Below are 26,783 nucleotides of genomic sequence, written 5' to 3'. Positions count from 1 at the left end.
CTAACTAATTGAAAGCTTTTTCGAACATGCAACTGGAATCTCCCTTCCTGTAACTTGAGGTCCCATTTCCCTGTTCTCCACTCTGGGATGATGGAGAACATGTTACAATTTCCTTCTGTGTGACAGCCTTCCAGATACTGTATGTAATGTGCAGAAGCCCAAAGACTGAAGCTCAACATCCAGGGTTGCCAATAGTTCAAGTCAGCTTGCCTTTATGAGTTGTGCTTGAGCCTTTGACATATACACAGCTGAGGTGGGTAAGTGGTCTGCCTCAATATAGCTTTTTTCTGACTGTTCGTTTAGCTTCAGAGGCTCCAGCTTCAATTAGGCAATTAAAAACTGGTGATAGAGCTCTTTCTGTGGTACTGCCCCATTTCTGGAAAATCCTCCCTCCACAGATCTGCTAGGCAATTTTGTTCCCTCCCCTCCCCCTCCCCCTCCCCCTTCCCTTCTTATTTTAGGCATAAGGTGAAGATTTGATTGATATTTTCTATTGCCAATTTTGTGATTTGGTTTTCGAGCGCATGTCAGTTTGCTTTTTATTGCGATAGTGGCTTGATGGCATGTCACTGTGGACCCATGTGCATCTTGACACATTTGCATTAAATTTAAATACATGTAAATAAAGTTCTGGGAACTTTCAGTATGAGAAAAGTTTGCTCTTTTCTATTGCTCTTGCTGGTTTATTCCAAATTGTCTTTCTTGAAAGAGGTGGCTTCCTTGCTTTTACCGGCCTTTTCTCAGCCTTTCTTGGTCTACTCAGCAGTTATGTCAAGCATTTCCCCTCTGACTGATTACTGCTGCCTGCAAAGTGCTAACGGAGGTATTTTTTTCTCCTTCAGGGATGCCTCAATATCCAGTGGGATGCCAGTGAGATAAATGCCTGACCGGACATCCCCAGCTGATTAGACTCAGAAGCTCCTTTCTGAATGTGAGGCAGCTTCTCAGCTTGCCTGTATCTAGGGCCCATCTTGATTGTGCTCTGCGCAAATCCTTGGAGATTGGGTTGATCAGGTTCACTAATGGTCAGACTTCGCTTGGTATTTGCTTACATAACACTATCAGAACACACGTCTTAAATATTTTATCAGCTTTAAAGGGTCGCTTTCATAACAAGGCATTGTATTACACTAGAGAAGCAAGATTAGCTTGGAGGATAGATGGTCTGTAATACCCTGCAGGAAAAACAATGGCTTTGGGTATATAACCTGTGGAACTTGCTATTAAAGACACATTTCTCCAAAGAAGAGGAACAGGAGGAGGAGGGGGAAGAGGAGAGGGGTGGTGGCGGCAGTCTTCATTAACATGTCTGAGAAACATCTTTTGCAGGAATGTTCTACTGCAGAATACCAGGTGCATGCAACAATTGTCCACTTTGTGCCTAAGCACATCTCTTCCATGTTTTCATTAAAATTAAGTAGAATAAATTGTCGCATTTTCCTGTGCTTCTGCACAAGCCTTCCAAAGTATCACCAAGCCATACTTAGCATTTCTGAAATGGTGTTTGCTGCTTTGAATTTCCCTGCCTGTGGATAAACAGCTACTGACACAGGGATGTGTCAGAATCGCTCACAATTGCAAGCTCCTATAGTTTTGATATGTGATCAACAGAAGGCTCATCTCATCCCCACGGCTGGGACTGCACCTTTCTCTGAAAAGTTTTTGGTTTTTAGTAATTTCATGGTAGAAAAAACGATCTGATGTAACAGCTTTTCTGTGTGATGTTTCAGCAAGAGGCAAAACTTTACCTCCTTAATTTGCTACAGCTACACAGCTATGGAAGGAATGAGAAAGCATGTTTTCAAAAGATTTTTTTTCCATTGTGCAATAGTCCTAACATTCATAGAATTCTACAGCATTTTCCATTTCTTTCATATTGGCTTTTTTTCCTCCTAGAGCAAATCCTTTAAGGAAAAAAAAAGCAGAACTGTTGCTACTACCTTTTAATAAATCACACTAGGAATTATCTGACTTGAAATATAAAGCTATGTCTCAGAAGTACTTCCTGGTTTCTTGGACCATTTTCTTCTTTCAGTAAATTCAGGATATCTGGATATCAAATTAGTGCTGCTTATTCCCACACACCAACCCAATCCTGTCCCATCAACATAAACCATAATAAAGTTCATCTCAATGTGCTGATGCCTAAGATGTCAGTGTGTAGTCAGTTCATTTCATCTCTCACCGTGTTGAGCTTTCCTAGGTTCATGCTTCTTATGTTCCATGTTCCCACTGTGAGTCTATCTTTGCAGCTTCGGATTTTCTTTCCTGTGTGGCAACATCAGCAACATCAGATGTCCCAAAGGCTTTAATCTAGCCACATCATAAACACCATTAGTAGTCTGAAAGACCTCCAGTTCTTCCTGAGTAGCATGTTGGGTGCCATAATCCAGCACTATGTAGCCAAACATTTTATGTTTTCTATCCTTGTGATTTTCTTGATAAAAATACAGGAGTATTGCCTTCTTCCACGCAATATTTATTTATTGGGTTTTATCATAATTGTTTTATGTGATTTTAATGTTTATGTTTTATGTGGGATTTTATTGTAAACTGCCCAGAGTCCCTCTTCTGGGGGAGATGGGCGGTGGCTAAATTTGAGTAATAAATAAATAAAATAAAAATATGAGTTGATGCCTGTGCCATTGTCACTAAAAGGATCGTCCACTTCCAGCATCTTCCTATATTGCTGCTGACCAATATAGGTGCCTGCTTGCTTTAGCTGGAGAGCTAGGATGACCTTTACCCTTTCAGTGACCCTGCTGGGTTTATGTTTACTTATTTATTTATTCAATTTCTATAGCCACCCATCTCAGCAAGTGACTCTGGGCGGCTTATATACTCTTGATACACACTCCCATCTTTGCTCATGTCTCCCTGGGACAGCCCCCTCCCCCCTACAGTGAAGCACCACAGCAGGACGGGGGTGGGGTGGGGGGAAGCAATCTAATACCCCAGTAATTTTGTATTCCTTCTTGCTAAAGTTTGTTAAATAATTGCACAGCAAATCACATTTCTATTTTAAAATGCTTGTTTGAATTCACTCTTCAACATATCACTACCATTCCCAATTAATTATCTGAAATACTCTTCCCAACATGCTCTCGCACTCTCCATCCACGACTTGTTTAGTGCTCCTTACCCACTTCCAAAGCTACAGTTTATTTTATTTCCTTCAAAATCCCTTGTTAATCTTATGTGTTCCTTGGTGTCTTTGATTATTCTTCAAGACTATTTTTAAGCAATTGTTCTCTTACATTTTTTCCCCATCATCTATAGCCTCTTTCATTTCATCATTCCACAAACAACCTTTTTCATCCTTTAGCATTCCTCCATATACTTCTGTGGCATTGTATACCATAATTCTTTTCATACTGTTTCAAGCCGTTTCTGTGTCCTCTTTCCATGGATACATTTTCAATTCATTCAGTTGAGCAATTAACTAACTTTGTGATTCTTTTTCAGGCAGGACTTGTAGTTCCTCTTCTTGCAGTCATTCTGCTTTCACTCTTATTTCCTTTTCTTCCATATTCCTTCCATCTCCCAAAAGTTCCTCTCTTGGTATTACCAAAAAATTTGACTGCTGCACCTAATGCAAGTCCCATTACCCCTGTATCCTATGCAAATTTTCTAAACCTTTCATCATAATCAGACACCCATCCATTCCAAAACTCATTTCTGGTTCTTCTCTTATTACCATTTAATGGTGTACATATTTTTCTATTTTCATATGTACAAACACCAATTTAGATAACAGTGCTTCATACCTTCTGACATATGTTTTAGTCCATGCATTCATTATTAAACCTACACCTTCACTTCCCTGTATATATTCATTAACTCCATGCTCCATAAGATTGGATCACATTCACCATATCCATTACAGCTTTCCTCTTTTTTCTTAGTTTCACAGACACACAATGTATCTTTCTTGCTGTTAATTTGTACACCACCATTTGCTCCTTTTTATTCCAAGTTACACTGTTCCATAAGCCATGGTCATCACCAAATGGATCCATATACTGACCTCCGCTGCCCAAATAAGGCTTTCACATACTTTTTATAAGATAGAGAAAACATATGGATTAAGTTTTACTCCTTAGCTGTATGTGCACTACATAAAGCATTCCCAGCTGATAGAAAGGGTAATACTTTATTACATAGGTTTGATGTGTTCTATTGTTATGTGTTGTCTTGCTTTTACATTATGTTTTACTGTCAGTTTTAGTGTTTAAGGGTTGTGTTGTAAACCACCATAGGCTGGTTTGCCAGGAATGTGTGGGTAGACATAAATCAACAAACAAACATTTGGCCATTATGCCTCAATTGCCACCAAAACCCAGTTTAGCCCAGACATGGCTAGGCTATTCTGTGCAAGTGGGGTTTCCATTCCTGCATCCCACCAGTTTGGAGGATCTCAAATAAACTGTCCGTCAGATCTTGCAAGTTCTCTGCTGGAGACGTACAGTACCTGTGGCTGATTGGATGGAGGAGACCAGTCACCAAGCCTGCTGATGTGGGTTGTACAAGCCTGAGACATTATGCTCAACAGAAAGGATAGATTGCTTTAGAAACACTACTAAGAAAAGGCATTTTCTTGTTTTAGCATTTCTGTTTCTGAGCGCTAACAAAGTTCTGCTGAAGATCTAGGAGGCAAATAGGAACTCTGAACAAGATAGGAAAGCCCAGCCCTACTTTTCTTCAAGACACCTCAGAATATGTCTACTGCTACCATTTCTAATGGCAGTTATTTCAAATTTGCATTCATGAATTTTCTTTTAGTATCCACCTTCTCTGCAAACAAACATTAGCTGTTGAAATGAAGAGAAAAAGTAATTGGATGGCCTGCATAATTTCTTTTTCATTATTAGTAAGGCAAAGCTTCAACCAGTGGGGAATGGAGGGAAATCCCTGTTTGTGCAGAAGTACTTAAGCTTGGCTGGGAATTAGGGAAAAGTATTCCAACCCATGGGAATGGTATTAGGGTACGCAAGGTTGGTACATGGATATATAACAGCAGCAAACCCAACGAACAGAGGATTTGCAGTTGTGCTTCAAAAGGCATCAATAAGCCTTGGTGGTCCAAATGTCTACTACTGGATGGTATCTTTTTCTTTCCAAGAAAAGACACACAGAACAGATTTTTATTTTAAAGGAAAACTAACTTAGAAAGTGTTAGAATGAAACCATTCAGCAGTCACATTATGGTACCTGGATTCCCCATAATAAATGGATGAATAATGTAATTAGTTTAAGAAAATAAAAAAGCCAAGACTGAAGGAACCCAAGAGTATTTCTAAGTAGTACTAAGAAGTAGTACCACGAAGCAGTAGTAGTAACAGTAATAATAATATTAAAAAAATCAGGCATTTAATTGCCTTTGAATGCTTTATTATACTGGAATTGCAGTGATATTAACATTTGTACAAATGCATAAAATATCTCCTAGTTAGAAAGAGATGTAGAAATTGGTTCTAGGTGTCCAACCTCAATGAACGCATTGTCCGTTTTTAATAAATGCAGAGAGGGAGAGAGAGAGAAAGCGTAATATAAAATTAAGCATATCAAAAGCAACTGTGACAGCCAAATATTTACAGGTATGTACCAATTTTGTTTCTCTCCTCCCAGAATAGGAGGTGGTTGTTTTTGTTGCTGTTTTTAACATATTTTTTTTTTTAAAAAACTGGCATACAATACAAAAAGGGGATCAGGCCCCAAGCCTACCAGCACCTTTTTCATCCCCCTGTAACTTTCCACAGTGTTCTTACTTCTCCAACTACTAAATGATCTTTGAAATCAAGAGTTAAGTAAACATATTAGAGAGAAGCAACTTATATTGATCAACCAGCAATTAAAAATGGACTAAGTCTGAAAGATGCATTTGGAATGGATAATGGAGAGAAATAGAGTAAGTTTCCAGGGTCTGTGAAACAGCTGCTATTTTTTTTTCTGACTATATCCTCCTTATTCCTATAGAATCGCCTTTTACATGGGGTCTGGCTCTAGAAAAGCTGTAGAAATGAACTCTCAGTAAATTCCAAACACAAAATCCTCCACTCACCAGAATTCTATTTTTTTTAATGGTTAGGTAATTTAAAAAACCCATGGTGGTGAAAAATATTTTATTAAAGGATATATTCCATTTCCGTCCAATATTTATGCTTTTTTCTGGGTGTAAAACAAAAACTTGGATGCTTAAAAAGAGTGGAGCGAGAGGGATAAATCGTTCGTACAGTATATTCACGGGTAAGAAGCATGGTGAAATTGATGGAAATTCAGATACTTTTAGCTTTACTTCTTTAGTTTGCGATACAAGAGTCCTGGAGATAACCAGAACACTATTCCTCCACCCCGACTTTTTAATCCACACCCATGGCTGATTTTACAACTACATGGAAATAACCAGCAATTGTACAGATCTGAAACCTAACACAACAGAACTATGATTTGACACGAGCAGAGCAATAAAATGCTTTTTAAAGAGAGCTGCTTTGTAAAACGTAATGCGACATGTTTGTTTCAATAAAACAAGAGGCTACAGATGGTGTATTCCACATATTATATGCATTTTGGGTAAACAGACTTGAGCAAAATGTTATCCAAAGAAAACTTGGAAAGGACTCAGATTTACACTCAGGAGAATTCATCTCTCTGCTCTACAGAAACATTCTGGTTGCACATCGCCAACTCTCAGTTCTTCTCTACCCCTGTTAAGTGGTTTACAGAGATAGGAAATGTCAGCATTTTCACATCCTATTTCTTCCAACATTTGTGTTGATAAACAGGTATTTCTTCTGACAGGGATTGGAATTCAGCGTAGCAGACCATTAAATGAAGAAAACAACTGTCAATTATCATAATACGATCAAATACGGATTGAACCACGTGGCTAATTGAGAACCTAATAACCTTCAATTGTCATATGGTGGGAGAATTTATGTAAAATTACTGAAAGGAAGGACTGACATGGTCCTGACAACACTGTTCATTAGGTTGTAATAGCACATTCACTGGAATTGAAACAAACAGAAAACAATGAGGTTAGCTTCTTTTTACTATCACATTTTATTGCTTTAAATAAAATAACCCTTTTAATTAGATGGTTTAAAAATTAAAGTTGCTGTCCTCCTTAATCAGACTACTCTGTGCTTTCTAGGAACTGGCATCAATTAGACATCTGAAGGACACCAGTCTGGGGAAGGATGAACCAGAAGGAAATGTGACGTTAGCACACAACCTCTACTCAGACAAAAGCCCACATACTTTGGTCAAGTCCGTGTAGGGCTGCAGCCTAACAGAGCATAAGGGTTCAAAATGGATTTCTGATTGCGAGGGTCCATGTAGCTTTGTTGTCTCTCCAGAGCAGTCTGATGGAAAATAATGGAACAGCAATTTATACACATTATATACACACTGGTTGTAGTTCTGGGGCTGGGGAGAGGCAGACACTAGTGACTTGTATCAAAGAGTTCCTAGCTTCTCAGCAAATTACAGTTCCCAGAATTTGAAATTTGAGGTATCCCTTCTCAGTTAAAGTGGCACAAAACCAGTAAGGTTTAATGTGTATATAATTTCCTTTCTTATTCTATGGTGTATATAAAGAAGTACAAGTAGGAGAAAAGGTTGAACATTGTTGAATGGTTTTCCTGCTCCAATCCTCTGAGCAAAGTTCTTTCAGAGCTCGTGTGATAAACAAGAGTAAATGTGCCACCAGTTCAAACATGTATTACTGGTCAATATTTTACAAGTAAAGAGATTGGGAGAGGTGGCTAAAGTGCAATTTTCAAATAATATAAATAATTGAAATGTAGTAAGTTTCTAATTAGTTGCAATAGTTTCCATTTTCTAGGCACTGTTTTAATATTGGAACAGAATTAAATCTTATTTCCTCTCTCCACCACCCTGGCAACATGTTGGACAACCTGATCTTATTCACAATGGAGCTTCAGTGGTTTAAAGCTACTGAACACTGTTTAGTTATGAAAACAAGAAGAACTGATAAGGCGGTTTAGTGCAACTCACTAGGTAATATTAGAAAAGAAGTAAAGCATCAGGCAGGATCTTCTTTGCTTATCATGGGCTTATTCATCAGGGCAGCTTTCCAGTTATAGGGGTTATTTCTCTTTAGCAGGCCTTTGCCCATCTTCAACAACAAAAAACAAAACAAAGCAAAAGAACAATATGTTTGTACATTTCTGTTGTTACGGAAAGCAGATTCTGCTTTCAGAAAAGAATACCAAAGAAAACAGAATTCTGGACAATTCTCAGCAACTGAAGTCATCTAAGATGGGTAACTCTTGCTGGCGATATACAAAAATCTCTCTGTATAAGTATTTATATATAGATATTTATATTTATATATTTATATATATTTATATATTTACACATACATACACTGAGAGTTGTGCACTGCAACTTTAGTGGGGCAATTCACCAAGATGTGCCACTGCCAACCTCTGTTTTTCATTTCACTGAGGCTTGCATCAGGCTAAGTATCTTGAATGATGATGTTCAATCACCACAGCTTGGTGATTACTCCCAAAGTAACTAAGAAAAATACAGACAGATTCTATAGCAGAATGCTGTTTAAATGGAATGTTAAAAATAACATTTAGTAATAAATACTTTATAAAATTCTATGTGAATACAACATTAATAGATTCCTGGTTTGGGTTTTTTTTGCTGTTGTTTTAATTTCACTTTGGTCCTCATTAATTTCCATATACTTTTTTCCTTTTTTTTTTATAGGAAAAAAATGTTGGCTAAAAAGCAGGAGCTAATTGAAAGACTTTTTATAAAAACACAAATACAGAGACACACTCACACATATAGTAAATATTGTTATTTTAAAAATATAAATTTCACCCAACAGCTATAGCTAGCTTGTTAGTAAAGAGAAGAGCGGTTATGTTGAAATGGCTGATTTTGATGATATGCCATTCACTTCCTTTTTTTTTTTAATGGCTTGCACACTTTTACAGAAATTGCATGATCATGCAATAAAAGCTCACCATTGTCATAATAAATACTCTAAAGTAACTCTCATTTAGATTACATTATAGAAATATGGCTTGCAGAAAAGATTATGTAGCAAAGGTATTTTGTATTGTAATCCAGCCCTTTTTGATAAGTATTGCAATTTGCAGTGCTTGGGTTTTTTTCTTTTTTCTTTAAATATCATTGATTTTTTGTATAAACAGCAAGATCCAAGGTCAGTCTTTGTATAATTGGGCCTTATTCTCTCCTCAGTGAAGTGGGCAGGGCTACCAGCTCTCTGAGCAATTTCTAGATGACAGGAAAGAGACACCAAAACTGTACATCTTTGATGGCATCTAATGTTATTCAGCGTTTTGCAGCTCAATTCTTATACCTCTAGCTTTGGGAAGGGGGTGGGGTTTATTTTAACTGTTCATTGGAACAACAGCCAGATACAAAGTTCGCAGGGAACTGAAAGGGTCGGTAAATTAGTTTTATCACTGGGAATATGCAAATTAACATCCAGGTTTTTAATGTTTTTTTTAATTATTTCAGCCTGATTATGACTGTCAAGCAGACCTCAGGAGATGAGACAGAATTCTCCTAAGAAAAGAAAGTTCAGAAGTTACTTGAAATCTGGATTTCAAGGGTGAGTAACTTCTCCACACAGACTGGTGATATTTATAATGAAGTAAGAAGGAATATAGTGTAAAGGAGGTATGTTACTGCATTAGTTCATGAATTTTACACACTGGAGTACAGTTAACAGTATTCAGTTGTAGTGATTTGATGTTTAGCCTGGGGAAATGCATGGCATTTTACTCTATTTTGGTCTAAGAAATATTATTTGCAATAGTCAGAGGCAGCTGTGCATGCCTTCTTTGGAATAAAGAAGTGAAAAAGCCTGAGGTTCTTCCAGCTTGCCAGAAATCAACTCTCTGCCCAGGAATGACAGAAGTGGACAAACATAATCAAGTACATTCTAGCTGATGAAATCTCACGCACAAGAATCATTTAATTCTTTAAGCGCCGTTCAGCTCTTTAGTAGTTTCAGGTGAGTTATTGAGCACACATATTTGCTTCATTTCACTTTTCTTTAATAAATATTTAAATAGTAGTCTGAGGAGGGGAGAAGGCAAACGTTTATTTTAAGATGAACAATGGCCTCCTAGATATGGATGCTTTGGGTTAAGTCCACACATTTTATACGTACACTTCAATAGGAAGTAAGCATCATTGAATTAAAGTGGCTTGTGGGCAAAAATTCCTTGGAGTTTTTGCAAGGTCAACACTGTATGTTATATACAATACTGTATGTTACATACTCTAGAATAGTATGATGACACATACATCAGACGTCACTTTACTTTTCAAGGAAGTTTTTCCCCAATTCAAAGACCCATGTGTGAGTATTTTTCCAGATGCAATTGCTGCCCATTGGGCTGCACCATACACTTCAATGGAAGGGGTAGCACTATCTATGGATTCCATGTTAGATGCTGTACTGCTCACTCCATTAAAATAAATAGCAAAACTGTTTGGGAGGGGAACCTCTTCGTATTTATAGCAATGCAAAGAATCAACCAATATATGACTGTGTTTTTAAAGCTCCGTATTTCAACTGAATTTCCTCATAGCTGTTGTTATTTCACAGATATCATGTCATTGTAGCCTTTACATAATGTAATATAATAAAAGTCTTATGTTTTTAACTTCTCTATTGTTGTTTGAAGATTTTTTTTTAAAAAAGAACCCTAAACAGCAAGTTTTGCTGTATTCATATTGCCTCTGCTTTATCAAAATAAAGTATATTCTAGAACAGTGTTTCTCAACCTTGGCAACTTTAAGATGTGTGGACTTCAAGTCCCAGAACTCCCCAGCCAGCAAAAAACAAAAAGCTGCTGGAAGTCTTAGTATTTTAGTCCTAAACCAGTAAATTAATTGTTAACTACTGTGAGGACAATCCTAAATTAAGAAGTGGAAGTGAAGTGACAAGTGATAGACCTTTTCCAAAACATTGCTGGAGTAAGTCATGGATTTTTATTTTTTTTAGCAATAACTGTGCCAGATTCCAGGTTGGCACACTAATGAAGTTTGATTTTTGAAGGGATTAGGAGTTCTGAATACAGCCTGTTCAACTCTATCTTTAAAACATTCCATTTTGGGATCAATGGCTAGAGAAAATCCTGCTTCCAGAAGATCATGTTTATATAGGGCTACCACATCTAGGTTGCAAAAATCAAGATGAATTTGTTTTCTTTATCTCTTTTGCTGCCTTCTAGTGGCTTTTTGTAGCTCATCTGGCTTTTTGTAGCCCAGATGTGGTAGCCCAATACTTGTGGAAGTTTCTACAGCTGGCAGATATCCATTAGGAGAACTCTCTGCCTGCAGATGGGTCTTTCACCTTATCCAAACCCTATACAGCTAACAGATTGGCAGTTTTAGTCCACAATCCCATGCACATTTCTTTGGGAAAAGGGCCCATTGTTCACTGTAGAACTCTCTTTAAGTGAAGGATACGTAGGATTAGGCTACATATTCCTGTGAAAGGAGTCAGACTGAAGAGCTATAATAAACATGGTTCCACTGATTTCATGCACAGCTAATTTTAGCTGAATTGGAATCCACTATGGCCAATCCAAATTACCCATTTTCTTCTTAAATCTGGACCAGAAAAACAGTAATTTTCAAACCTGTCTAGTGCCTACTGGAAATTGGTTTCTTTTGCTTCTCAGATTGTTGTAAAATCTGTTTGATTTTGTTAATATTATACTGTAATGTTTTAACTGATAAACTCTTACAAACGGAAAAGATAGATTGAAAAAAGCAGTGGTAGTTGATTTGGTCGTAGCTGCTAAAATATTGATCAATTTTGCCAAAAAGTCAACTTATTTTTTTTCTGAAATGCATTTTTTTCTTTATCTCAGAACATTTTAAATGAATATATCCACATAGCCAGTTTAACTGGTACATAATGCTATTCAAAATGTATATTCTCAGCCTGGGTTCAGATATAATAGAGCCTCAGTATTATTATCAAGAACAAGCTCTTTTAAAACTTAGAAACAGTTAGTGACAATTATCATCTTTCTTCACTTGTCAAAATGACCAATTTCATGACTGGAGATTCAGCTGGATGTTTTTTAAAAAACAAATTTATCATTTTAGAGAAAATTTATTTGGAACTGAGTCCTGTTAATAACACTGAAAACTTCCTTACTTAAGTCAGACCATTGGTTAAAATAGCTTTCTACAATGATCACCAGTGATTCTTGAGGATCACTCCCAGATTTGTTTGGGACTGAACCTGGGGTCTTTAATTTTAGTAAATTAATCAACTCTTAATTTTGAGTGAGTGTAACATTTGTTTTTGACTGAACAGTTTTATTTGGAAAGATTAAATGCTAAAACTTCGAATCTTATGCAATGAAGACGGCCTAGTTAGGATCTCATAAGAAATGCCATTTCCCAATTATTGATTTTTAAAGCATCCTGTTTCACAAGCTGGATAGAGGCAGGGTATGAGAATAACAGCACCCTTCCTCTGCTCTTCCCTGGTATTAGCAATGCATGTGATAACATGGCATTGGGTCACTGACTCACACAATTTGTTTATCCAAGGTTACTTAACTCTAGGCAGGTTGGTCTACTCTATGGTTTCCCTTGTTACTTTAAAATACTATTTGTAAGACCATAGTTTATTCAATGAACCAAAACTGACTGGGTTCACACAATATTTTATGCTAAATCATTCCTTACAAGGTGTAATGGCTGGTTTATAGAAAATGCTAAACCAAAATCAAACAACCCACTATATGGCTTAAGGTATTGGGTGAATTCAATTCAGTGACAAGCTCAGTCACTGAATGTAGTGGTTTGGTGCAGCTACAATCCTATGATATTTAGGACAATTTTTTCTTGTTAACTGAACAAAAAACGTAGTACTGACAGAGCAATATTTACTTTTTCTCAATGCTATGGATTCTTACAGCAACAATCTTATAGGGCTTCCATTAGCACCATGACCCCATCAGTAGCTTTACCTGAGGTAAAACTGCTTTCAACCTTTACTATTTATTAAAACACCCTATCAGGTTAATAAAAGTGTTTCAGAGAAAATAAAACCCCCACCAGCTGTGGATAAGGGGCTGCTGAAAAGAGAGAACTAATAGGTGCTTCTGAGCAAATAGCAAATAGCTGGTAGATTTGGAAGGCTTTTCATCAACATCAGTGCTTCTTCAACATTAAATAGAAACTGTGAAAGCAGTGAAAAACAGGAACAAGAGTTTTAGTATGAAATACCATAAAGACTTTGTAGAAAGAAGACTCACAACTACATGGTTTATAAGGGGAAATAGAAAAGTGCAGAGGAAGGTCACAGCATACATGGAAGAGACAGGAAACTCCACGGAAGCTCAAAAACCATACTCAATTTAAACATTTCATATTTTGCATGAATGTTCCATTTCTACATGAGTATCCGGGTGGTAGGCAAAAAACATCAATTATTTGGTAAGTGAAAGGCTTGTGATAATGAAGAACAATCTTCAGACAGCTGCATCCTTTCTGCTCTGCCTACGTTCAAACCTTTTCTGAAAACAGCTAGACTGTTCACCTCCTCCCTTCAGAAAACTTCAGAAATATTGAAGATTTTTACACTGTTTCACAATCAGTTCCAACAGCTCAGAAAAAGAGAACATGGATTGAGAGCAGGACCCCTAGGGCCATAACCCCAAAGGATGTGGAAACATTTTCAAAGCAGAATAATGATTTGCAAAGCTATGAGCATGACTGAGAGTTTGATGGTGCTGAAAAACCATGTACTTATTGCACTGTCAACAAGTGTATGGCTGTTTTATATTTCTTAAGCCTCAGTTTTTGGCTAATGAGACTGTTATAAGATGCTTCGGTGGTGCCAACCAATGATGAGAAGGAACACGGCTATGTACAGAAATAGTTTGGTTACAAACAAACAAATAAACAAGAAAATAGTACCAGAAAACTAGAGAAAGCACCAAGCATCTCCCAAGCTGATAGCACAGTCATTGCATAAATCCCTTTATTATTACTAAGTATAAAAGATGTTTTAATAACTAAAAAAATCAAGCTCATAAGTCTTTTGGGGGCTGCAGAGTCCTTCAGATCTGAAACAATCTTGAGAAGACAATGCCTTTAACAGAAAAGAAACCTGATAGGCTATCCTATTTTTTTGTCACAGTTGCTGATCGCTCAGTTTTAAAGGACTGGGTTCATATCTGTTCGATGGCTTGCAAGCTGGCTGAGGGTGGAGCTTCCGACAACATCACTGACGGCAGAGGAAGTTGTGATGGTGTTGTGCTGGATGACTTGTTGTTGTGAGCAGGCTGGAACAGGACTAGCAGGAGGACTGCTTTCGGGACCTGAACAGAGGAGAAAAGAAGACTCATTCCAGGTAGGTAGGAATAGTCCAGCTTTTCTTAGCAGAGCAAACTACTGAGGAAGCAGACTGCAGTATAAAATGTTTAACTACAAGAACTCTGGTATTAAAATTAGAATAATAATTAGAGATAAGGAATAATAGGAATAAAGGAATTTGTAGAGTTGCCTTCATATTATGGGTACTACATTTGTATCTAAAGCTATGTCTGCACTTAGCACTTTTAAATAATGGAACAATACCTCAATGTAAGTAGTAAGTCAGCAGAGTGCTACTTGCATGGACCGAAGTATCATCTCCTTTGGGGATATGTGTCATGTAGTCAAGGCTGTTCCAGCGAAATACTGAGTACTTTGCCTCTTCTGTCCATGCTGCTGTGTCTCCTTTTCAAGCCTGTTGATAGGGCTCTGAATGATGCCAAGCTGGGAAAGGAAGGCAGTGCTAGTTCCGGATCCCCCCTACACCAAATGGTTTATGGAAATTTGGAAGTAACTGGCTTTACTGGAGTTGCTGCTCCATCCCTAGGAAACCCAGTTGGGCTCCACCATGAGAAGAGCAGTCTCTGGAAGTACAAGAGGTCGTCACTCTGCAGATGCAGAGAAGATATTAGATCAGTGTTTCTCAATCTTGGTAACTTTAAGGTGGGTGGACTTCAACTCAGCCACCCAGAGCTGGCTGGAGCATTCTGGGAGTTGAAGTCCATCCATCTTAAAGTTGCCAAGGTTGAGAAACACTGCATTAGATGGAGCAGCAGCAAGTTTTCTCCAGAACTACTTTGTTTTGAATTTCAACTGATGGACATGTCACACTTAATAAAGTAGCAAATCAGATTTGCCACAAATTTCTCCCTCAACTAGATGCACAGCTTTCTTTCAGCTTTCTTATAATAAAGAACAACAATACACAAACTAACAATTATATTGTTTAACTTTCATTCTTTGCGTTTTTAGGTGTGCTGCTGAAGTTATGGATTAGTTCTTATGGATTGTACAAAAGTGGAAGTAGGCTGTACTATTTCAGACATCAGGTGCAGACTAATGCTGAAAAGGTGTTTCATTGTATTGAAAGGAAGGTATCAGGAGAGTTCATCAGTTAATTTGGTATATTTAAACTGTATTGAAATAATATAATATAATAATACAAGAATACACAACACCACCACCAATAACAAAAGTTCCCAACTAATACAGTTCTATATATCTACAATGTGATGGAAAACTAGACCAATAAAAGCTTTTAAACAGGTACAATATCTCATATTAACATAACTGTTTTAGAGAAACTTGCCAGTACCCATTTTGAAATTTGGCATTTATTTTACTTTGTTATCTAAGAATTAGTTAAAAAAGGTAATATTATATTTTATCATGTTAATAGTTATTTATTAAACATAATAAACTTAATAGTAAATACGTTTCATATCATTTTTATGACTTCTGTACTGTTAATATTTTAGAAATTGTATCTGTTCTTCTAAAAAAGATACTGCTTCTATAATCTATTCAGTAATGGTTAAATAATTAATCAAGTTTGGCAGCGGCTTCTACAATCCTTAAGATACTTCTGGAGATGTCAAATTCTTTGAGCTGCCTCCACTAAATTCTTTTTATAACCAGTATTAATTTGAGTGTCTTTTACTTGACAGCCACTGCTAATTCTGGATGAAACAGATTATCTAGACCCCTTCCAGTCAGGTTTCAGGCCAGGATATGGGACGGAAACAGCTTTGGTAGCACTTTTGGATGACCTCTGGTGGGAGCGGGATGGGGGCAGTGCATCCATCCTTGATCTTCTTGACCGCTCAGTGGCCTTCGATACCATCGACCATGGTATCCTTTTGGGGCAGTTCAGGGAGTTGGGGATGGGCAGCGTGATTTTGCTCTGGTTCACCACCTTCCTCCAGGGCTGGTCCCAATCAGTGTTGATAGGGAATGAGAGATCCAGCATGTGGCCCCTCCTTTGTGGGGTGCCTCAGGGTTCGGTACTCTCTCTGCTTCTCTTTAATATCTACATGAAACTGCCGGGTGAAATCATCCATCACCACGGGATGAAGTATCATATATATCTCCATCCCGAGTGAAGTAAGTGATGCTGTGACCACTCTCGGTGCCTGGGGCTGTGGGGGTCCGGATGGGGAACAACAGGCTTCAGCTGAACCTTGGAGTGGCTATGGATTAATGGCTCCTCTGTATCTGGGAATTTGCCATCTTTAGTTCTGGATGGGGTCGCACTGCCCCAGACAGACCCGGTACGGAATCTGGGGATCCTCCTGGGCTCACGACTCCTGCTCAAAGAGCAGGTGGTAGTCATGGCCAGGACGGCCTTTGTGCAACTCCGTGTGGTGTGCCAGTTATGCCCTTTCCTGGATCTAGAGCCCTTCGAACGGTCACTCATGCCCTGGTCATCTCCCATACAGACTACTGTAATGCACTCTACATGGGGCTACCCTTGAAGGGTATCCGGAAGCTACAGCTGGTCCAGAATGTGGCCGTGTGGGCAATTCTAGGTGCCCCAAGTAACACCTTTGCTGAGTGAGCTGCATTGGGTTCCAGTCTGCTTCCGGGTCCAATTCAAGGTGTTGGTTATCACCTTTAAAGCCCTACATGGCATGGGTCCAGGCTACCTGAGGGACTGTCTCATCCCATTACATCGACCCGTCCCACCTGGTCATGCAGAGAGGGCATGCTACGGACCCCATCTGTAAGAGAATGCTATCTGGCAGGGTCCAGGAAGTGGGCCTTCTCTGCAGCAGCTCCCACCCTCTGGAACATTCTTCCCCTGGAGATGAGGCAAGCCCGCTCGGTCCTGGACTTCCGTAAAAAATTGAGTTCTGCCATCTCGCCTGGGGCGGGGCAGGGAATAGTCATTCTTGGGGATGGCTGGAGCCCTAGAATGGCCCCTTAAATATTCACGGACTGAAGTAGAACCTGACTGCCATCTGGATTTTATTGTATTTTATATTTTTATCTTCTATTTTTATCTATATTTAATGTATTATTTATAGTTTGTATTGAATTTTAAATCTTACTTTTATTGTAAACCGCCCAGAGTCCCTCCTTAGGGGGGAGATGGGCAGTGGTAAAATTTGACAAATAAAAATTAAATAAATAAATAATTCAGTGCCATTCCTAAAGATTGTATGAAATGCTGGTTCAGATATAGAGGTGAGCTGAAAAAAGGGAAATCTACTATTAGTACATATTCTCAGATAATATAAGTATGTTACCTACTTACTTAGGTATCCTTGTGATTCTTTCTGCATGGCTGTTATGGGACAGTCTTTATGTGTTAACAACAACTGTTTCAGCTGTGCGACCTCATTTTTCAACATGGAAACCTCATTCTAGAAGAGAAAAAGATAATTTTATTTTAGTAAGTAAGAGTGCAAGTTGCTGAGAAGCATTGCATGGAGATTGATTCCTCATATGATCCTTTTTGTCCCAGTACATACACAGGAGGAGATCTATGTTCTGGGATATGCCTTTACAGCCTAGTCTGAGAGCTCTGAAGCCGACCTCTCATTTTTATGGCAGTCTTAATGGTCAGAGGGCTAGAAGAACCGACAACAAGTAGCTTTCTTGGTAATCTGATTTTAACAGCCTAAGAATTTGCTTTGTTGCTCAGTAGCAGCACAAACATGAGTGTGGGCTGCATGGTCATAATAGGAATATCTGCAGGGGAGCATAAAAATCTGCAAACACTGTGCTTGAACGCCTGCCCTTTTTGTACATGTGTGCACACATGCATGTACAAAAGGGGCACAGCTTTGATTGTGATGCCATGGCCACCATCTTGCTGAGTTTGACAGGTATCTCTGCTGACATCCCAAATTGTACTATCAAAATGGCATAGAGGGGAAATAACTTTTCTTTAATCACAACCACTCTGCTTTGTCCTCATGGTCCAATTCAATACGTGAAAGGGGCTCTTTTAAACTTTCTATCTAAAGGTGTGGATCCCTTTTCAGATTAGCCTTTGAGTGGTGCGCCAGAGGCTGCTCTTTATCAAATGGGTGGGCTTAGATGAAAAAAAAATGATTTCATTAAAATTAAAGACCCTCCCCTGCACTGATTAATATTTCTCTCCTGTTACAATGACAGACTGCAGCTTTTGCAGGGCCTGGGGGACCAGACCCAAGAAAGTCCCCCCATGAAAGAGGGCTTTCTGCTCACAAAGCATAAAATGAAGAATCAAGCATGTTTTTAACTGCTTTAAAAAACAGAGATACCAAGAACAAGTTGAATTGCCTGAAAAGGTATTTCTTTATCTGTACAGAACAGGTCAGGAAAGTCAGACCGAATTAATCAGAAATGGAAATAATGATGGCTAATAGATATTCCTGTCCTGAGTAATATTATCCCTAGAAACTCATAAGCTAATTTACCTGTGTCATACATCATAGCTTATGCCCATCCACTCATTCAGCAAAGATTATTAGGAATCAGATTTCCCGGTCTTTTGGTTGCATTGCGTAATACACATTTACTGCCAAAGCTTAATTTACTCATCAAGTGATGTCATGCTGTGCAGTCAAAGTATTTTTGAAAAAAGAAAAAAAATAATTGCAACGAACAATTATCTATCTATATAGATACGCATTCACACCCTCCAGATGTACATATTCATACACTCCTAAATTAGATTTCCTATTAAGCTGCCATTACTGATTGTGTTTTAACCCTACTTGGGGTCAATAATTTGACAGCCAAATTTTCTTACATATAAAAATATAAATACATTACCATGTCCAATTATGCAGGAACTTCAATTTACCAGGAAATTAAGAAAACTTATAATCAAGGCAAGGTTTGGTCTAGTGGTTAAGGCAATGGCCTAGAAACTAGGAGACTGAGAGTTCTATTCCCACCTTAGGCATGAAAGCCAGCTGGTGACCTTGGGCCAGTCACTCTTTCTCACCCCAACCCACCTCAGAGGGTTGCTGTTGTGGGGAAAAGAGGAGGAGGAAGGAGTATTTGGTATGTTCCCCTCCTTGAGTTATTCATAAAAATAATAAATAATAAAGGTGGGATAGAAATAAATAATAAAAGGTTATACATAGTTTAACTCTTCTGCTTTAAAGGTCAACAACAATGACTTCTAATGCTTACATTTAATCCAGTGGAATGGGTACAATAAGATGCTTGCAGATGAGGCTTTTGAGATGGCCCTCCTTTATCCCCAAAGTTAATGGGCAGTGGGTGAAGATGATATATTCTTGACCAGTAACCCTGCCCCCCCCCAACTCCATTAGCTGCACCTATAGAAGTTTAAACCAGATGCCTCAATCTCTAGCAGAAAAAAAGTGATCCCATTCAGACCTAAATTTAAATTAATTAAACAATTTAGGCCACATTTCTAGGGAGAAGGATAACCTTTTGGTAGCTAGTAATTCAAATAGTGTGCTTTAGGCTGAGGGAGAAAGAGTTCAGTCTTTCATCTCTTACTACCTTTAGATACCTATTTCAGCCCTAACGAACGAAGACATTGCTTCACGCTGTTAACTGAAAGTCTTTGTATATGAAGAAAATTTAAAAAAAAGAAACACCTTTGGGCAACTTTTGGATCTTGAAACCCTTGGTTAATGTTTTGTAAATTAAGCACTGAATTTGATCAGATTTATTGTTTTTCCATTAGAAATATAATGTGGTGTAACTCAATGTAAATTCTATTTTTTCATTTTTTCAAATGACTATATCCTACACGTGCTGATGGTAATCTGTACCTGAAGTTGCATATTTGTCTGGGTGAGTTCTTCTGCTTTCTTTTCCAGTGACATCACCCAAACCTTCCTCTTCTGTCTGCACCGTGTGGCAGCTGCTCGATTCCGTTCCAGAAATTTCCTCCGTCTCTCATCTGGGTCTTCATCTACCACTCTCCTCCGGCGACCCCCGGTGGGCTGTGGTGGTTGCATGGTCTGTGTGGGTTGCATTTGCTGAGCTGCTGCTGATACCTAATGAGAATCATTACTGTTTTTAATTAGAAAAGGGATGACACTAAACGAATGGCAGAAAAAGATGAACAGCATTTTTCTCCCTGTATACACACATATTAGCAAAATGGTAGAAATTCAGAGACTTCGCAAGATACCCTTAAATTACTCTTTGGCTAACGGTTTGCGTGAAGCAGGAGATGGCCTTTTGGAACTGTGTTGGCGGAGGAAGCTGCTCCATCTTATTAAAAAATGTTTCAGTTCATTTCAGTGCAGCAAAGAGAGCATTCAATTCAAGTGTGAATCATTTCAATTCCTCCGGCAGCTGGTATTAATCACAACACAGAAAGAGCCACGGGACCTCTAATTTTGTTCGCAATTTAAAGTCATGCATTTCTCCTTTGCAACCTAGCCAACCTTGGCTGATTCCCAAAAAAGTTAAGCACTGATGGACCTACTTAGTACTTAGATGGGAATTCATCAGGAAATCCCAAGGCTGTATATTGACTGAGAGGCTAAAAAAATCCTGGAAAAAGGCATTTTCTTGAAATTGCTGCAAGTAAACAAAAACAAAAACAAAAACAAACATGCATGGAGTGACCAGGAGTGAAGCTCAAATGAAGGAAGATTTTAGCTTTTATTTTTCCTTCATACCAAGCATAGGTTTTGCTTAGGTAGACAGTTATCCTAAGACTACAGCCAATTTATTTGCTCTATGTTAGGGATTTGACTATGAAATAAATCTAAAACTGAAGCAGATTAAAAGATGAGAATGAAATGAATAAGTCTCTTTTTCCATTTAACTATTTGGGGGAAAAATGGGAATTAATTGATATAAAGTTGATAAACATCAGTTGGTACATTCTTTTATGTGTATGCTTTCTCAATGAAAGCATCCTGATCTCAGTTTATCCATGCTCCTGCAGAATAAAATATATGGAAGAATTAATCAAATGTGGCCTTCTAGTTTAGCACAACCAGGGAGACTAGAGCAAACCATTCTCCAAATGGCATTTAAAATTGACAAGCCATCATGATGGATTCTTCACTACAGAGTTTTATTTTATTTTATTTTTGAAATAGAGTGGATATATTCTAAGTCTGGTTGCAGTCCCTGATAATAAACTTTAGTATATGATGGACAGACTTATGGGATATTTATCCTATCTAATGAATGGTAGATAATGTTGGTGTTGTAATTAGAAAAAAATAAATAAATATCCACATAGAGCATCCATTTTTCATAACCTTCTGATGTGATTTATAGCGTTATATACTTTCATAAGTTGTTTAGCTTCCAGCTGTTGACAAGCAGGAAATCCTAATAACACCATGCAGAGCAACGCTAGACTGTGAATATGAGCAAAAGAAATATCTGATAAACTGATGAATCATGTTAAGGTGACAGGACTAAGCTATGTGATAAAAGTATTTACATGAACACTTCAATCCACCCTTGAGCTCAGGTGTATAATCATGCCTGAAGGAATGTATGGCTTGTTCCCCACGTCTATCAGCCATACTGGCATGGAAAAGTGATGTTGAGTAATGCCAGATGCCTCCTATATAAAACACTGCTGATATTTACCCACCTGAAATGTATAGGACTTAAAGGTCTATTTTAAACTATCAAGCAACATTTCTGGAGTCATCAAATATTTGTTTATATTTCTAGGGGCCAATGCCTTTCTACTTTGTTACTTAAATTATAAATGCTGTTTCTACGATCACTTTCAAATTAATTTCCTCCTATAGATTCAAAACAATCCTTCCTGCCTTTCAGTTGCTTTGCCCCAAATAAATAGTGAGGAAAAAGTTATTAAAATATGTAGAGATTATTGGAAAGATGTTAATTTGAAAGACGCAGTTTTTTTTTTAAAAGAGCCCGCACGCAAGAGAGAGAGCCTGATGTAGTACTTTAAAGCTAAGCAGATCAAATCCAGACTGGCATATTTCCAATATTTGGACAGAAACAACTTGAGAATTGCAAATAAGTTCTTCTAAGCTTATTCTTCTCATTGTAGATGTTGTAGGAGGAGAGCTCTATTAGTCTACAGTAGTAAAAAATCAGTAGCACCTTTCCCGAGAAACAAATTTTATTAAAAGGCATAAGCTTTAGCCAGCTGCAGCTCCTTTCTATAAGATTCCTTCTGATTCTAAGCTTAGAATAATGGCAGGATGAAGGTGAAATAAACTAAGTCAGGTGAGGTTGTTAATTTTAAAAAATCCACCCAGGGAAATTGTAATGTGAAGTCTATTAAGTTCTATTACATTTCTCAGATATTGTACATTTTTCTATTTGATATTACAAAACTTATGAAGAAATGGGACTTAAATATTATCATAAACAAAATTTAATGCTAATAACTTCCTGGGGACCAAACAATCCTTCAGACCTAATTACAATTTTGGTAAACATAATGGTAAACAGTGGTTTATAGTCATGCTTATGGCACAATAAGTCTTAAGTAAGTTTTATCAAAGAATGTGCTTGACCATGGCTGCTGGTTCTTTTCCTCAAGAAACAGCCATCTAACAGTTTATTTTAAACTAAACTTTTATTTTCAGAACTCTTTGGGGTGATACTAATCAGAGACACATACAAATTATACTGCAAAAATGAGGAATGTTCAGGAAGAATGACTAGGAATGCATTTTACTGTGGAGCACAGCTCTATCCTGTGCTGGAATTCTCCACACAAATTCTCAAGATCAAATGGATATTTATTATTTATCAAATTTTTATCACCGCCCATCTCCCCCCACAAGGAGGGACTCTGGGCGGTGACTCTGGATACTTTCAGTCTGACCGCATATTTCTTCAACTTGGTTCTGTAAGGGATCATGCCTGGTCATACACATTGCACCTATCGGTACATTATTTTAGAAGTTGCCTTTTTTTCCTCAGTGCTCACACAGATGCTGCCATGCAATCTCAGGAAAGGACACATCTGATTTGTGATGGGTGTAATATGTGCACCTACAGGAATTCTAAATCACCTTTTTCCTTCTCGATCTGGATCTCTGCACATACCTATACACAAGTTTATTACTATTATATGTGTGTTGCAGAGAGTGTTATTAATTATATATGTTTGGGATAATCTATAATCAGTGCAAACATACATAATCAATAAAGAGAAATCTAATATAACAAGCTTTACATCAGAATTCCTGCCTAGACATTCTTCTGAGGTATTTCCACTTACAAACCAAAAACTTGAACAATGTATGTAATATATGAGTTAATCCATCTAATACAAAGCAGAAAAGAAAAAAGGATGTAGTAAAAATTGGCTGGATTTTGTCTTGATCCCTGATCTGTACGTTCCTTCTATTCTTTATAACCTAGTGCTACATTTGTAGTCATTCATTTATACGACATAATTCATTAGGTTCCACATGACTGCTGAAAAGTTCGAAATTTAATACAGGGACATGGCATAAAATAATCAAAATCATGGCAAAAGGGGAATGTGGCTCCTAGCAACATGCTTTCGTTTTGACATGAACCCTGAAACTTAAGAATTTGGTTCAATAGAAAGAGTTGGTTAATAATTAGTAAACTGTACCATAAGATTAATGTGTCTGTTGAAGCAGTCTGACCCTCAAAGGGGCCAGTACTGAGGGGAATTTAGATGGGTTTGGAAAGTAATAACCTTATGTTTATTACTCACTCAAACCATCTTTTATCCCAGGCAATGCCCTCTTCAAAAAGTGTCATTGCTTTTGCATTCCCATGAGGAATTCAAACTGTTCCGTTGTCTAGGGAACTACCTGACCTATAGATCTTAAAATTTCCATTTATCCTCCAAGCAGCAGGCACAATGTTTTTGAAAAAAAAAAAAATCACTCTCAACACCGGAAGAATTCTAAAAGCAACGGGGCTGTTTTTTCTCTTGCTTGATGTGCCAGAGTGTGAGTGTTAAATCAGAAAGGTGTTTTTATCCAAGAAGGAATAATAATTGTTTCAGTGGGGGCAGCTGGGGTGGGGGGTGGGGGGGCATACCTGCTTTTCCCAAGGCTACCTTTCAAATACGTATAGGTAGACTTAAATTCTAGGGAAATCATTTAGATTTGCTTCTGTACAGATTCAACTATTCCACAAGGCCACTCTGCAGAGTGCAGAGTACTGAATGGGGATACAAAGAAAATTCCCTGTCTTAACTTCAGACCTAAATATTATTTTACTACTTTATTTTATTTATATAGTGCCCTTCCCTCAAAGGAGTGCTGCATAGTACCTTAGAATTACAGCACTTCAACTTTACTACAAAATAGTTTCAATATCCAGACATTCAAACAACAAGTATGAGTACTTCCATTATTTGGACTCTATCAAGACTTTAAGAACTATGGTCTTCTTGCATGTGGCAGGCAGCCAAATAATTATTATACAACACTGAAAGGGTAAATCTGTACCTGAGGTGCAGAACATCTTGCATATATTGTATATATGTTACCTATCAACATTTTAATTACTTTCTTTTTTCTTCTAGCAAAGGAACAAGGAAGAGGACAGTCAAGCAATTGGATAATTGCAGGGAGGGGCAGGTCATTTATAATTTTCCAAGCCCTTCTTTTAAAAAAAACAACAACCATATCATATTGTTAACATGGTCTTGGGCATGCAGGTTATGGTATTTAAAAAACAAATTGCATACATGGCCAAATTTAACACTCACACAATACCATGCACTTTAAGAAATTTTGCAGCAATGTACACTTGAGCTTCTGAACTGTTTATGCACTGCAAACTGCTGCTGCTGGTTCTCCGTAGCAAAAATATAAGTATGTAGTGGGCAACGTTTACGTAACTTACAATAAGGAGTTCCGCTACATAAAGCATGCAGTATAACTTTATAATATGAAAAAGTAATTCAAGGTACTTTGGCAAAAAAATGTTACAAAAGGGGCATTCTAATATACTCAGAAAATTGTAAAATCAAATAAAAGAGCTCACACCTTCATCAATTTTAGGTTGCAATCCTATGGTCCTGAGAAAGGCATGCACCTCTGAGGTGAGAGAAAAAGAGAAAGAGAGAGAATTTTCCATGGAAGGGGCAGTCTGACATTGGAAACCATCTCCCAGATTACTGTGGAAGTTCTAGGACTGGTTCTTTTGCACTCAATGTAGGAGAAGGCTCACAAAGAGACATCTACAGTCTTCCTGGCTCCCTGGTGTGCTCCCAAAGTAGCACATAATCAATATCAGCTCCAGAGCTTTTTAGATAGATAGACAGACAGACAGACATAGACATAGACACAGACATTCATATTCTCCCTTATTTCAAGAATGAGATATCAGCTGATGAAGTAATAAAACACCCAGGGAAGGAAAACGAAGTATGTTATTCCTCCTTTCTTTCTGCTCTGTTAGCCTTTTCTCTTGCAACAATGGGTAAGATTGTCCAGTCTGAATCCTCTGGTAGGTTACTCAAGACCTATAATATATGCCCATCTTGATTTATTTTTAAATAAAAACTTGATATAAAGAGGAAATGGCAACATCTTCAATTATAAGAATGACATAGAAGAATTAAAATCTGCATAAAAGCCACAACAAGCTCTTGTGTTTAATACCCAACTTCACATAAAAGATGTTAGAAAGCTCTACCTGTGCTTGCCCGCCTGTGTGCAGTGGCGGATGTGGCGAAGTCTGATGATGTGCTGGGTGTGCATGGAGATGTGAGTGAGAATGATGGTGTGGGTGATTCTGCTGGTGATGAGTTTGAGGGTGAGAATGGTGTGTTGGGTGTTGGTGCTGATGGGGGTATGGGTGATGGGGTGGAAGTGTCTGGTGTTGATGTGGGTGTGAATGCATATGATGGTGGGCTGCTTGGTCTTGTCGGGAGCTCATCATTTCCATCATATGACCCATGGTGTTCATGTTTCCATTGGAGATGCCTGCAGGATGATGAGTCAAAGCTGCCTTCAACCTCTGCAACAAAAGGAAACAGTATTATTTATTTATTTATTTATTTATTATTCACATTTCTATCACCACACATCTCCCCACAAAAGGGGGGAGATTAAAATGAAGCATGCAAGTGATTGTCTGAATGTGTTACCAAGATTTGTGTGCATGACAGTTAAGCATAATAGTAGCTCCACTACATTCAGTATATATCTCTGTCCCTGACATTTGTGGGTTTAAAAATGCTTAACTGTGGCTGGATCATGCCCATAGTCCTTAGGAAACTGTGCCGCCTATTATAAACGATGCAGATATCTGGCTTACAAATGATCTTAACAGGTCTTAAATAGTTCACTATCAAAGAGGAGCATACTTCATGAGCATAAGAAATTTTTAGTTTCATGCAATGTTTTCTAGCCTGATAAAGAAATAAATCATAGGACTCTGGTAATGCAGTAGCTTTTCAGCTCTTTTTGAAACTCAAAGACTACAGTAAGAAAGAGACAAAGAGCCTCTCTCTTCCCACTTTCTAGGTTACATCTAAA

The 26,783-nt window shown here is 37.9% G+C and overlaps 1 protein-coding gene across 1 annotated transcript in view; it reads right to left on the bottom strand.

Annotated features, from left to right (window-relative positions):
- Positions 1–11,374: 11,374 nt before the first annotated feature.
- CREB5 (cAMP responsive element binding protein 5) overlaps positions 11,375–26,783 on the bottom strand; it is a 266,147-nt gene continuing 250,738 nt past the window's right edge. The window contains exons 10-13 of the mRNA XM_063303822.1: positions 25,939–26,262; positions 20,115–20,342; positions 17,627–17,735; positions 11,375–14,375 (exon numbers count right to left, since the gene is read on the bottom strand). Of these exons, the coding sequence (XP_063159892.1) occupies positions 14,212–14,375; positions 17,627–17,735; positions 20,115–20,342; positions 25,939–26,262 (825 nt within the window). The 3' untranslated portion in view covers positions 11,375–14,211. The remainder of the gene's footprint in view (positions 14,376–17,626; positions 17,736–20,114; positions 20,343–25,938; positions 26,263–26,783) is intronic.

The sequence above is a fragment of the Candoia aspera genome, chromosome 4 (assembly GCF_035149785.1).
Source record: "Candoia aspera isolate rCanAsp1 chromosome 4, rCanAsp1.hap2, whole genome shotgun sequence".
NCBI classification, from domain to species: Eukaryota; Metazoa; Chordata; class Lepidosauria; order Squamata; family Boidae; genus Candoia; species Candoia aspera.
The sequence above is the reverse complement of the archived record's forward strand: the minus strand, read 5'-3'. Positions and strand labels throughout refer to the sequence as shown.